This window comes from Ictalurus furcatus, chromosome 22 (genome assembly GCF_023375685.1).
Source record: "Ictalurus furcatus strain D&B chromosome 22, Billie_1.0, whole genome shotgun sequence".
In the NCBI taxonomy this organism is placed as follows: domain Eukaryota; kingdom Metazoa; phylum Chordata; class Actinopteri; order Siluriformes; family Ictaluridae; genus Ictalurus; species Ictalurus furcatus.
Window position 1 is genome coordinate 8,904,359 of NC_071276.1, and position 14,732 is coordinate 8,919,090.

The window sequence follows — 14,732 nt, forward strand, 5'->3', positions numbered from 1 at the left end:
TAAAGGAGGACAAAGGATCTTGGCTTTCATTACTGTCATCCACAGGAAGAGAGCAAGTGTATTCAGAACCTTCGTCTTCCTTATCCTGTTCTACAGGAGAAAGCACTTGACACAAATCTCCAGTGTTAGCATCATTATTAACATTTGTCACACTTGGCCTTTCTGTATCTCTCTTCCAAGACAAGTCCACAGGAAGAGGAGGTATGTTCTCACTATTAATGGAAGTGTCTTCAAGAAAGTCAGGTGGAGCTGGAATATCCTCCTCACTAGTCCATGTGATAATCTCAAATGCAGGTGGAGGAGGTGGTAAACTGTTGATGTCTAGTCCTGGTCCACCTCCTCCTTTAAGTGATGGAGGAAGCTCAGCACTTCCATATGACAAGACCTCATCTACAGGAGAGAGGATCTCTGACAGGTTGGACTCTGCCGTCATTTGCTTTTCATTATGAAGCATATCATAGGGATATACTTCGCAGTGTTTAATGTTGGACTGGTGGCAGTATGGAGTTGATTCTGGGATGACAGTAAACTTCTCAGCATAGACTAAAGCAAAGGTGCCTGCTTCAGATTTCTCTTCACTTTGAATATCCTTCTCTTCTTCAGACCAGACCAGTCCTTCACTCTGGAGGGAAAACGGTTCTGATTTATCTTCTGCCTCAGAAAGGCTATCATCACAGGATGGGCTGTCAGTCCTTTTTATATCGCTACTTAAGGCTTGGACTGAATTTGTAACAAGTGGTTTATCTATGATTTGATCTTTTATGTTCTGCCACTTCAGATTTTCAGAGATCTGTGAGACTAAATCAATCTCATGTGTCTTAGTATAAGCTGTGTTTGACTTCCTGGACACATCACAAATCTCATGGTTATTGTTGAAAACCACACTTTGTGACTGATGGCTGTTCTGCACATAAAGAGTCAGATTATCAGTTATTACCTCACCACAGTCTATAGTCATTTCAAATGAAGATGAATGTGGCTTCAATGTCTCTTGAAACCTTGTTTCTGTTTGTTCTCCAGGTTTTTCATGTATGTCTTCAAAATCATAGGGCAGATCTTCCTCTATGTCGGAGGACAAACAGGACACAATGGGGGCATTGTCAGATGTTCCACAACTAGGCTGGTTGTGTTCTGATGTGAAATGATGCACATCCTTTAGAGTCTTCCAATGGACTTTTTCTCCTGAGTGTATTTCAATGCTTTTCGTTGGGCTCACCTTTGGATGAGGATCAATTTTTTGCAAAGGGCTCTTGACCTTTTTCACAGGCTTAGGCTCTGTAAGGACAAATGCACCTCAAGTAAAATACCATAGAAAGTCTACAACAACAACAACAACAACAATAATAATAATAATAATAATAATAATAATAATAATAATTAAACTATGAATATGAAAATACAGTTAACTCCTGAATTATTGGCACACACCAGAAGAATAGGCAAAAACAGATATAAAAAAAAATGACAAACATTTGTACTCAACCAATTGAACTCTCCACAATTTCTGTTGTTGCAACCCACAAAATGAAATTGTCTTGTGGTCAGATGAAACCTTTTGGCCAAGAACATCATCAGCATGTTAGATTCAATCTTTTTGGCTGGTGGTCTTGGGAAGATTGATGTTTTGATTTATATGATTGCATGATGATACTCAGTACTGTTTATAAGCACATAGTTGTATAGAATATCTCTGTATGCTGTAGCCCCCAATGAGCACCTTTGGGGAGAATTGAAACGCAGAATGCATCCCAGGCCTCCTCGCTCAAAATTAGTGCCTGACATCACTAATGCTCTTGTGGCTTAATGGGCACAAATCCCCACAACCACTCTCCAAAATCTAGTTTAAAGCCTTCCCAGAAGAGTGGAGGAGGTTATTATAAGATAAAAGGGAAATCAAATCTGAATGAGATAAGTGCGACAGTCAGGTGACCAGAAAATTTTAGCCGTATAGTGTATCTGTATTTGGATTTTTAAAGGTTTTTTTTTTTTTTTAAATAACATATGAAAAACTATGCCACTGAACCACTGGAAAATATTGGGAAATAAACAGAGGGGGAAATATCCATCACTGTCAGCATGGCCTGTGAATTCTTGCTCTTCATAATTAGATATTTAGATATTTTTTTAAATCCCACTTTCATAGTTGTAGCTTAATTTAAACCACTGCAATCCTGAACAGGCAGTTACTAAGGATGAATAAATGAACACTGTAAATGCATTACATTTGTTTATCCCAAAAGCTTAATATATGACCATTTGCTTGTTCCTGCATGAAAATATCAACCTCCCACTTGTACTTGTTTTGTCCTGTGGGATCTCAGTCCTGATGCACATCCTGTGAACCTTTCTGGCAAGTGCCTCCTATTCATATGTGTATTTGTAGGTTTTATTTATATTACATGTACACATATTTATATGTATATGTACTGTATATGTTTATTTGTTCATTCTGAATTTGTATTCGGTCCCTGTTATATATACATTTTGTTAATTTTCATGAAGGGTCAAATAATTCAGGAATTGACGGTATTTATGCATTTTCTATCTACCACAGTAGGTCAGTATATAACTAACGATTGAGTCACTCAGCCAAGAGCATGAGTCAGCAAAAATGCTGGACATATACTGTACATCACCACTGAAACTGAATGATTTAGTGTTGATGTTTAAAAGCAATCAAATAGGTACTAAGTTTTATAGTTGTGATTAAAATTAAATAAGAGAATAATGTTTTTGTTATATATTTTGACAATATTTTAACAGGATACAATATTAACCATGGGAAAACCAATAATTACAGTCAAGTGTTTAAACAACTTTAGAACATGCTAGATCTACATTTTAAAAGGATCTTTTAAACCTGACCCACCGTAACCGTTAGAGTTTGCCTTCAATGATTCTTGCTTACGTGAAGGTTTTCCATCCTCTCTTTTTACTTTTCTCTCCGTGCTGGTGTTATGGCATGGCTTGCTGCAATGGCTGTATGCTGAGAAACATTTTGGATCACTTGAATCTTTGGACCCTGCTGTCTGAAGGATCTCTTGTTCTGTTGGGATATTATGTTCTCCCAAACTTCTCTTCCTCCCAAGAGTCCATACCTCATCTGCTGTTAAAAGTCTCCTCAGGCCTGCTTTAGTAAGAAACCTGTGGAAGCAAAAGTAAAGTTAGCTTTCACTCTGTTGACTTAGGGTCAGTCTAGGCCATATCCTGACGGCTTCATGTTGCAGCAGGATCAGCTTCTCAGCACAAGAGTCACATAAAACCGCTTCATCATCCCACATGAAAGAGAGCATTGATCTTCTCAGAAATGCATTGCACTCTCATGGAATCCCTGATGTCTTTTTTCCACCAGTATTAGTTTTCAAGTCACAAGTCTTCATTATGTAATATAAAGACACTCAGGCCTTGCATGCAAAAGAGAGAGAGACAGACAGACAGAAAAACGAGACTTGTCTTATACCTACCCTGGCCTGTTCATGGCTGGCATAGTGGCATGATAGAGCCACAGAATCTAAGGTCGATCGAGGTACATTAGACTATCCTCCTTCAGGATCTCCTGTGAGAAACTGCAGCCACTCCCCAAATCACCACTTGCAGTCCCATCTTAGTGTGAGCTGTAAAAGCAGCATACAGCAGCCTGCATCCCTCTCTTCAGCCGTGCCCTCCTTTCCTTTTCAATATCCTCTTCTCTCCCTCTCTCTCTTTCTCTCTCCCACACACACACACACACACACACACACACTGTCTCTCTCTCACTTACTCTCCCTCTCTCACTCTCTCTCTCTCTCCAATGATATTGCTTCTCCCATCCATCCCCCCTCTTTACTCTCCCTCTCCTTCTCTCTGCTTCCCTCCATTACTTAGAGTAATTACTCTGAGTGGTGCATTGTAACAGTGATAGAGTACAGTGCACACCTAACACAACAAGCACATGGTATTCCCGTCCTGTGCTGCAGGCTTACGCTTAAAAAAAATTGCCTAGTGATGTGTGTAATGCTTCACGGCTCTGGTGTGTGCTAAATGCTGCACTGCAGTATTTCATAAATCCCTAAGAGGTTGCACGTCAAACCAGAGTGGACTTCAATGGCCACTGTAAAACATTACTAAATAACTCTCCTCTGTTTAATGCATGACAGTAGAAGCGAATGGCGACACTTGCCTCCCCTGCTTACTTGGCAGCTTATCTTCGCCTCTGGCAGCTGGTATAATCCCAGGCTTTGTGATTAAACTCTTTCCCTCCTGCAGAAAATAAGAAATAACACAGCATGGTTGTGGAGCGGCACCTGAGCACTGTGGATACATGGTGGATAAAATCCAGCTCTCCTTCCCAAATCCTTCCCCCCAGTACAGTGATAGCTTTTATGGCCTTTCATATGATGACAATTATTAATAGAGAGACACTGACTGGAGGGCAGGATGTAAGCTGAAGGCAGGAAGATGCAGAGTGGTTACTAGTGCTGAAGATGTCTCTCTGGGCCTGGCATCAGTCTCAGTCATGGCCTGGTTCTCTAGCACTTGTCGAAAGTGAGTAGTCAACTTCTTGATGTCTAGGATGTCTCTGTGATGGTAAAGCAGCAGACGACGCTGTTGCCGCCCACTTTTACATACATTGCGCCAGTGGTGGATCTCTGCCTGTTAATAAATCATATGGCAGTAAGATATATAAAAATTGGAAAATTCATGTTATTACTTATAATACATGTATGGAGTTTATAGAAAATAAACAGTTGAAAGAATTTACAATGCATAATGCAATGCTTTTTTAATAAAGGCAAATGTACAGTTTTCACCTCCTCGTGTCTCAGTCTGCTTACAACTTCTTCCTGCTTCTGCTTGATTTCAGTCACAGAATCCTCCTCTGATAAAGCATTCCTGATGGAGATAAAAACAAATCATATTATAAAATAACACTTATGACTGTGATTCAAGTAATTGATCAAGAGCACTTTAAGCAACCCAAAGGACATAATATATACAGTGGTGCTTGAAAGTTTGTGGACCCTTTAGAATTTTCCATATGTTGCAAAACATCATCAGATTTCCTAAAAGTAGACAAAGAGAACCCAATTAAACAAATGAGACAAAAATATTATGCTCGGACATTCACTGAGGAAAATGATCCAATACATATCTGTGCTTGGGATGTCACGAGAACCGATACTTCGGCACCAACTCGGTACCAACATTCTTAAAACGTGACGGTACTTGTTTTTCTGGAGCAGCGTTGGAACCGGTTCTAATGGAGGTACCGAGGTTGCAATTCTTCCGGACCTGAAGGGGACAGCAAATACGCGCAAGTGTTTTAGTCGGTCGACAAGTGGTGAAGAAGAAGAACAACGCCTACAAGCACACGGGAAAAACTACAGAAGTTGAGACTCGTTGAGAGGAAATGTGGTATGGAACATGGAAATACTTCGCATTCGAGGCGGATGACAACAAACATATAATTGATGCTCTGAAGCCGGTGTGCAACAGATGCTATCGTTCATTTCAAACAAAGCGAGGAAACACCTGGAATTTGGTGAAGCACCTGAAAGACGGTCCTATATTACAGGCAGCTGGCATTGTGGCTGTGAAGCTAACGTTATGCTCTGTGTAATGTTAGCGATAGCCAGTTATTTGTTAACGACGCTAACGCATTGCAGTGTTATAAACTACCTCCTAATGGGCACCATGCATCACCATTCACCCCGTGTCCTGTCAGCTAAATGTAGCCTAATGTCACTAATAATTATTCAAACGTTCATGCTTTTAATAAATCTTTTTGGCCTGCCACCATATCAGTGAATTTAAAGTAATGATTGCAGTCAGAGTATAAGGGGTGTGTGCGCGTGCGTTTAGGAGTGCACCTCCACTGTAGCCTCCACTCGTTGTCAGACGGTGTTTGATAACTAAAATCTCTCTCTCTCTCTTTGCCAGTATCAGCCAGAGGAGGATGTTCTCCAGGAGAGTATTTAAATTTAATAATAATAATAATTTTATTTTTATACCACACCGTGGTATTGACTTTGGTATCGAGTATCGTGTACTTTTGGTGGTATCGGTACCAACTACTAGATTTTTGGTATAGTGACATCTCTAATCTGTGCATGGCAAAAGTATGTGAACCTTTGCTTTCTGGCATGACCCCCTTGGTGCAGTAACTGCAGCTAAACATTTCCGGTAACTGTTGATCAGTCCTGCACATAAGCTTAGAGGAATTTTAGCCTATTCCTCAGTACAGAACAGCTTCAACTCTGGGATGTTAGTAGGTTTCCTCACATGAACTGCTTGCTTCAGGTTCTTCCACAACATTTCTATTGGATTAAGGTCAGGACATTGACTTGGCCAATCAAAAACATTAACTTTATTCTTCTTTAACCATTCTTTAGTAGAATGACTTGTGTGTTTAGGGTCGTTGTCTTGCTGCATGACCCACTTTCTCTTGAGATTCAGTTCATGGACAGATGTCCTGACATTTTCCGTTTAAATTCGTTGATATAGTTCAGAATTCATTGTTTCATCAATGATGGCAAGCCATCCTGGCTCAGATGCAGCAAAACAGGCCCAAACCATGACACTACCACCACCATGTTTCATAAATGGTATAAGATTCTTTATGCTGCAATGCAGTGTTTTCCTTTCACCAAACATGACGTTTCTCATTCAAACCAAAAAGTTAATTTTGAGCTCATCTATCCACAAAACATTTTTCCACTGGCCTTCTGGCTTGTTCATGTGATCTGCAAACTGCAGAAGGGCAGCAGTGTGCCATTGTTGTTCAGTGTTCTCCTGATGGTGGACTCATGAACATTAACATTAGCCAATGTGAGCGAGGACTTTAGTTGCTTAGAAGTTACCCTGCGTTCCTTTGTTACCTCGTGGACAATTACACATCTTGCTCTTGGAGTGATCTTTGTTGGTTGACCACTCCTAGTGGTCAAGTAACAGTGGTCTTGAATTTCCTCCATATGTACACCATCTGTCTGACTGTGGAGTCCAAACTCGTTAGAGATGGTTTTGTAACCTTTTCCAGGCTGATGAGAATCAGCTAATCTTTTTTTCTGAGGACCTTCAAAATGTCCTTTGTTCGTGCCATGATATACTTTACAAACATGTGTTGTGAAGATCAGTATCTGATAGATCCCTGTTCTTTAAATAAAACAAAGCACTCACTCAACTGATCATCCTGGTCATCCCATTGATTGAAAACACCTGACTCTAATTTCACCTTCAAATTAACTGCTAATCCTAGATGTTCACATACTTTTGCCAGATATGAAATATTGGATCATTTTCCTCAATAAATAAATGAACAAGTATAATATTTTTGTCTCGTTTGTTTAATTTGGTTCTCTTTATCGACTTTTAGGACTTGCGTGAAAATCTGATGATGTTTTAGGTCATATTCATGCAGAAATATAGAACATTCTAAAGGGTTCACAAACTTTCAAGCACCACTGTATTAAACTTTAAAACTCATCACTAAATAAGCACTATAAAGCAATATCTATTACTGGGTTGCACAAATGTCTGTGAATTGTTGCTATAGAAAATATAACAGTAGAACGAATTTTAGTTATTTACACTATTGTCAGAGCTGTGCTCTTATAAAAAATTAAACAACAAATTCTGTCCAACCAAATTCAAGAATTCAACAGTGTTATAGTAGAAAGGTTTACAAACACTGTACACTTACTGGCCACTTTATTATACACACCACCTTTGTTGGTCCATGTTGTAGGTGCAGTTACAAAATATATATTAAAAAAAATATTCTCCATTTTCCAGTTTGTGTTAAGTGTCCTCTAGCCCTTTATTACTGTTCAGTTTATGATAATAGATGGGGGTTGGCTGTATATATTTGGTGTGAACTGTTTCTCAACCCAGCAGTGACACTTTCAGATTCTCAGCAACACTGCTGTGTTTGATACATTCATACCAGCACACACTACTATGCCATTACCCTCTCAGTGTCACTGCGGTTGAGAGAATGAATCATAGCCCGCAGTCTACAATCAGGCAGCCCCTTTGCACTAATGGATGGGGTAGAGCGAGGCTGACAAATTGTGCAAAAAGTGATTTATATAGTAGATGTATTAGATAAAATGACCAATGAGTATGAGTAAAAGCTTTTCACATATTTACTTTAAAAGCAACACAAGTCTAGTATGAATTTGTACTATTGAAAAATACTCACTTCTTACAGTGCTCCAACCATGCGAGCTCGGCCTGAGTTCTTTCCCACAGTGCTTTCTCTCGGAGCCTGAAGAGGGCAGTGAACTGGCGTGCCCTGAGCTCCTCTTCCCAGACAAACTGCTGACTCTGTGCCAATGAGAGGTGGCACTGGAACTGTCCCTGACTGTACATCCCGCTCAGATCACTCCACTGCACACAGCGGGTATTTATGTTGGATAAAATGTCTGTATAAATGTATGGTGTACTACAGTAGGCTATAGTACAGCCGGCTGTTTGTGAACTGCATATTTTTATAGACTGGCAAAGGATGTATACATCATAATTTTCATGACATTATGATATCAGTACAAGTTAAACTCAGCACTGAGTATATAATATACTCATCCTCTGTCACACCCTAATTTTAAGTTTACCTTGCTAGTAGAATATGTGCTTTCACTGCCGTCACCTTGATCTGATGTGCATTGAGTCGTTCTCTGTTCACTGTGTAGTGCAGAGTGACAAGCTTGCTCATCTACAATACACATTCAGAAATTCACTCAGTTCTCTTTCTTGGTCTTTATACCTTTTCGGGATGGAGCCTGTTTATCTGTCAGTGACCAAGTTAACCACTTACCTACACTGATTTTTCTTTCTTTCTTCATGGGTCCATTTCCATTAATGGACACAGATGCCTTTTTATTATTTTTTCTGTCTGCAGATTCATGTTTATCATCAGTGGGCCTTGTGTATGTCAGACCTTCTTTATGACCAGTGATGCCAAGCCTGACAGTCTCATTCTTCACACGTGCATCCAGAGAGGCTATCGTCTTTCTGAGAGCCTCCACTCTGTGTCTCTGAGCCTCAGCCTGGATAATCAAAGAGCTATTCACATCAACCAGGTGCACAGGATTGTTGGTCTTAGACCGGGCATCAGAAAACAGCTCCATCTGCAAAGTTCTTCCACATAAACAGAAACGCACAATAAAACCAACCATATGTAATATAATTAACCGTGGCACATTATGAGTTTACTCTAAAACAAGAAAACATTGAAACCTAATACTAGTGAATGCTGCCCTCACCTGGATGTATCCAAAACAGCATATTGTGCATTGAGTTGCAGTCCAGGAATCTTGCTACTATTAGCATATACTCCTTTGTCAGCATTTTTGCTTTTCTAAGAAATTAAATGTTATGAAAGACAGCATCAGAGCCTACTCCGATGAAACACTTGTCTACTACTGTGTGTGTGTGTGTGTGTGTGTGTGTGTGTGTGTGTGTGTGTGTGTGTAACAGCCTCTACATCTGTTTCCATGTGAATTACACATTTGTAAACATCTCTTCTGGCTTTCCACTTTTAGCATTGTTCACGCAATGGGACTCATTTTATAGACTCATTTCATCGTTGATCATCATTGCTTTAGGCCTATTGGAAAACATCCTGTGATATGGTGGACTGTATGTAAAAACATAAGTAAACGGATTGTTTGTATTTAGGATCACCACTGAAAAGAGAGTTTATAGAGTCAAAAAAGTAGCACTGAAATCCCAAAGCAACTTTTGATTACAGGCATCCTAAAACAGAAAAAATAGTAAAAAAAAAAAAAAAGAAAGAAAAGAAAAGAAAGCAAGGTAACAGAATTTTACATTAGATTTATGTTTCAGTTGAACAGCAGGTACCTTGACAGCTGCAATTCAGTTAGACTTGATACTGCGAAGAGTGGTTGAAATTACACAGCAGAAGAAAAGTGGTTTCCTAATATATCGCACTTCACAGAGTAGGCTGAACTGAAGTTTATGCAGCTGATTTAAATGGACCGGTGCATTGGAAATAATGGCTATACTATTTGTTCACTAAGCTGCAGGGCATTAATTCCAGACACACCTCAGACTCTTACCGCAGACTCTTGTGTCTGCTGTTTCCTGGTCCTGTGGAGAGCGTCTTTTTGCTTTTTTACTATGTCCTGCACCCTCCTTCTCTTCCTCTCCTGCTCAAATTCCACATTTCTCCTCATATGTCGTTCCCTTCTCCTCCTCTCAAGGACTTGTCGATGCATGTATTCATGCACCTCTTGTGCCTTTTGCCTCTGTGCTGTACTTTGTTTGGCAGGACCTTCATTCTCCTTCTCTTTCAAACACAATGGCCATGCAGAGTTGCTTTTTCCAGAGCTACTAGGAGGGTTTGTTTCCTGGTTAGGTGGATGTGAAATATTTCTAGGGGAATGACAGCATGATTTCTCAGTCACATTTGACTCATTAGATCTATGTTTTGAACCACCTTGAGTGTTCAATGCTGCAGTCTGTTGGCGATTCTTCTGTGTGAATTGTCCCTTATGCTCTGTAAATTAAACACAACTTGATTAAAATCTGCAAATCTATTTACTGTACACTAGAGGCAGGATCTTATGATAGTCGTATGGTTGAAGTATATTGTACCACAATAAGAGTACTGAATTCTGCAGCATACTCTTGGTGTTGTCCTCCTGAGACTCTGAGGCCCTGATGCATTGGGAATCTAAGACCTCTTTCACAAGCTTCTGGGCATCTCTCCAAGCAGATATGTATGCATAATGTTCTTCTATATAATTACGAAGGAATTGTTCAAAACCTTGTGTTATTGCACTTTTCTGGCATAAGATATCATGTTGCTCAAGAAGGTGTTAATAAGATATATTCAGATTTTATTGCATTTTGACACAGGAAGCATCCCATCGAGTCATTTCTTACGTTTTCTTGGAGCAGTACCATGGATGGCTCGGTTCATATGGTGGTCTTTGACTGAGGATGGGTTTGTGTTGGCGTTCCATCGAGACACAGGTATACTTGTTATTATTCCTTCCCCTGGCCAAAGGAATCATTACACCATATTACATTATAATTTAATTTAACGGCCTATGATGTCCTTATAGGCCTCTATATCTATTTTTATAGGAGATCTGATGATGTCATTGCTCATTTAGTGTTCAGTGAAGCTCAGATACATTACAGACCTTTGCTACTCACTCTGCAGACTTTCCTGGTTATGTGATCTTGACATTTTATCTCAATCACTGGACTTGAAGATATGGTTTCCAGTCTCTGCTGCTGGATCTTGGCTCTCAGATTCTCAAGAGCCTTTGATTTTGGGGAGCCCCTTTTCAGCAGGTCCATACGGTTGGCCCTCGTCGGTGAGTTGATAGACAGAGCACTACTTTGTGGGGATCCTTGGATATGAGACTCGGCCTGTTGGAGAGGAACTTCCTTGGACACATCTCTGCATATGTCCTGAAGTGGAGGTCGAGCTTTGTGTGAGATCTCCAACAGAAAAGGAGTGGATGAATGGGGCTCAACATGTGTCATCTCACACCACATATTCCTAGGTTTGAAGGGCAGGAATAGTCTTAGACACTCATTTCTATATATCATTTTTTTGTTTTAGATTTTTTAAAAATGTATTTTGGATTACTGTTCTATAGAAAAGAGCAACATTCAACGTTTCAAACATCAATTTTCCAAAAAATTTCATTCTTGCAAAGAAACATTTTCATGTTATTCACTCAATTGGTATTTTTGATGATGGTGGTGGACAGTGGTGTCTAACATGTCATCCTAAATCTCCTGTAGGTATTCATTTACGTTGAGGTCTGTTTTTTCTGTGTTTTGACGCCAGTACCATACTGAGCCTCTGTTCTTTATTCATGTTTCCCGGTTTTTGATCCTGTTTTGTCCTCGTGTTTAAAGAATCTTCTTTAGCCTAGTTTATGATGTTTGTACATCTCCAGACCCACACCTGTTTCTGGATTCTGACATTGCCTATCTTTTTTTTTATTATTATTATTTTTTAAATATTTGTCTGCCTGCCTCTTTATTAGCACAATTTAACTGCATTTGCATTTGTTTTACTCCTCACTGTAAGTTCATTTATCTAAAAAAAATTGAGGAAACTAATTACCTCAAAATGTTTAAGTTGATAAATCAATTTCTTTAAGCCAAATACACTTAAATTTAACAGAAATGTAACTCAATTAACTCTGTTCAAGTGTAACTGTTTAACTGGATTTTTGATTTCCATGAACTGTAAGCCGTAATCATCAAGATTAAAACAAAAAAGGTTTGAAATATTTCACTTTATGTACAATGAATCTAGAATATATGAAAGTTCCACTTTATGAATTAAATTACGAAAAAAAAATTACTTTCCCACGATATTCTAATTTTCTGAGATGCACCTGTATACGCTCAGTTGCCTAGTGTCTCTGTCTATACTAAGCCTTTATAGTGTGTTTGTTCTTTCTGGGTTTTTACTTTGCTCATGTTCACGACCTCGTCTCTCTGCCCTGCCTTGTTTGTACTGTTTGCCTGATCGCCTGACCTCTGCCTGTTTATGATTATTGACTTCTACCTCATCCTGTGGACTTGTTGTTTTATTAAACTGCCATTCGTGCACTTACTTCTGCCTGTGCCTCCATTACGTGACATATACATATACATATACATTTGAGTACAAAACTATGCATCCCCTGAAATGAACACACCCCTGAGTGTATCTTGCAACAAATAACAACCCAAGAGACATAAAGAAATGTCTGGGAGAAAGCAGTTATAACAAATATGTAAGGAAAAATGGAAAGATAAATATTACACTTAAAAATATCCATATGCTGCCAAGACGATGCATAGAGAGGCTGAAAGCCAAAAAAGCAACTAGTGAGCATAAAAGTTATTACAGAATATTTGTAACACTTTCAGACAGAGATCCAAACTATTAGACTCATAGCCTATCATTCTGTTTATTTGACTATTAATTTACCCTATTTAATATGTAAATAAAAAATTAATATATTTGTATATTTCATTTTGGCCCAAAAGTTATGCAAAAAAGGTTCAATAAGCTGTAGGCTATACTATATGTACAATAAATTAACTAAATATAATACATTAAGAGAGTAGAGAGAATTTCTGGCAGAATTTGTGAACACAAAGTTACGCACATTTCCAAATGTAAAAACAAAGGGAGGAAAAGTTCTCAGAAGTACTGAAGAAGAAGACATGAAGAAATCCTACCTTGGTGTGGAAATATTGGTAATTAGCGAGAGCTCTACAGGGTTAAACTCTACCTTCTGTAATTGAGAGTAATTTTGATTAGCTCAGTTTCGATCTGTCGTGCACCGATTCTGTTAGATTGTTTGTCACACGCTCTCTTAGTAACAGTGTCCTAGCGCAGCACGCGCACAATCGTGCCCAGGAAACTCGAGCTAAACACAGCGCCATTTTACTCACCTCAATGACTTTTATTAACTATCATAAGAGAGTTTATTTCGAAATGACATGTTACTAATCCCTGAAAGTCTGTCTTTACCATGATTCCTGTATCCTGTTTATTCTAAGAATTCAATAGTGGGAATTGGATATATCACATCAATTCTCACATTCATTCCCAGTGCAGGTCATTCACATTTATTTTCAAACCTGTGCTTCCTGTGCCGTAACCACACATGTAGGTGTTTAGCAAAGGCCACAGTGTTCGCACAGTGTTTTGCAAAGGCCATTTCAATCACCAGATTTGAACCCTATTATAAATCTGTTGTCCACTTGCACAAACCCATACAGAGGCTTGAAATGTTTTGCAGGGTGGAGTGGTCCAAGAGATCTCTTCAAGTGTGTCCATCCTTGCTAAATATTTTAGGAAAAGGCTTAGTGCTTCTATTTTCTACAAGAGAGACTTCACTAAATATTAAGTGTTGAAATGGGAATAGTATTCATGTTGAGTATTATTTTTCATGAAGGGTGCCAATAAATTAGAAGCTGACTGTACTGTAAGCAACACATTGTATCTGGATTACTGTAGTCAAACAGTCTGTATGGGCAGCTTGATTTCTCAGTTTAAGTGCTTGCAGTTCCAGTTCTAGGCGTACGGCATGTACCACACTCTGAGCTTCAACAACTGCAGGTGTGTTGTGGCAGCAGCAGGTTTTCCCTGTTGAACAGAAGGAGCTCCTAAATTCCTAATGCAATTAACATTTTTAATGAAATGTTTACCTTATATTTTGTGTAGATCTTACCCAAAGCCCTCATCAGTCCCTCCAGAATTTTGCTATTTTGCGATGATAGAAATTAATGCAAAATCAAGGAAACTCCTCAATATTCGCAGGAGCTTGCAATTTTTCAAAATTACCACAGATTTTCTGCAGATTTGGGTCAAGACTTGCCATGTGACGTTATCACAATGTGCAATTAGCCAAAAACCCCTTCCATTCACATGCATCAAACATGACTACAACTAAAAGCTCTCATTTACCAACAAACATCACTGGAAAAGCCCATGCAAAACAATGACATGCAGTTGCAATTTCAACAATTCAAGTAGCAAATTACATCACAAATTTTGAAAAAAGCAGAAGCAAAATCAAGCATTTTTGCTGCAACAATCACAAAAAAAAACAAAAACAAACAAACAAACAAAAAAAAAACCAAGGCGAAATCCTGTACGGACAAAGATATTTTAATGTGCACAATCTCAAAATCGCTCAAACAAAACAATAGTGTTTCTGGTGACCGAGACATTTAAAAGAAGATTTTCCCCAACAACTAAT

At 38.9% G+C, this 14,732-nt stretch overlaps 1 protein-coding gene across 1 annotated transcript; it reads right to left on the reverse strand.

The window, feature by feature from the left end:
* Window positions 1-80: 80 nt before the first annotated feature.
* LOC128599299 (uncharacterized) lies at window positions 81-3,825 on the reverse strand. The gene is made up of 4 exons (XM_053610812.1): window positions 3,465-3,825; window positions 2,870-3,144; window positions 214-1,275; window positions 81-85 (listed from the first exon to the last, which is right to left on the reverse strand). The coding sequence occupies exons 1-4, from the start codon at window positions 3,485-3,487 to the stop codon at window positions 81-83; spliced, it is 1,365 nt and encodes a 454-aa protein (XP_053466787.1). The 5' UTR covers window positions 3,488-3,825.
* Window positions 3,826-14,732: the final 10,907 nt, after the last annotated feature.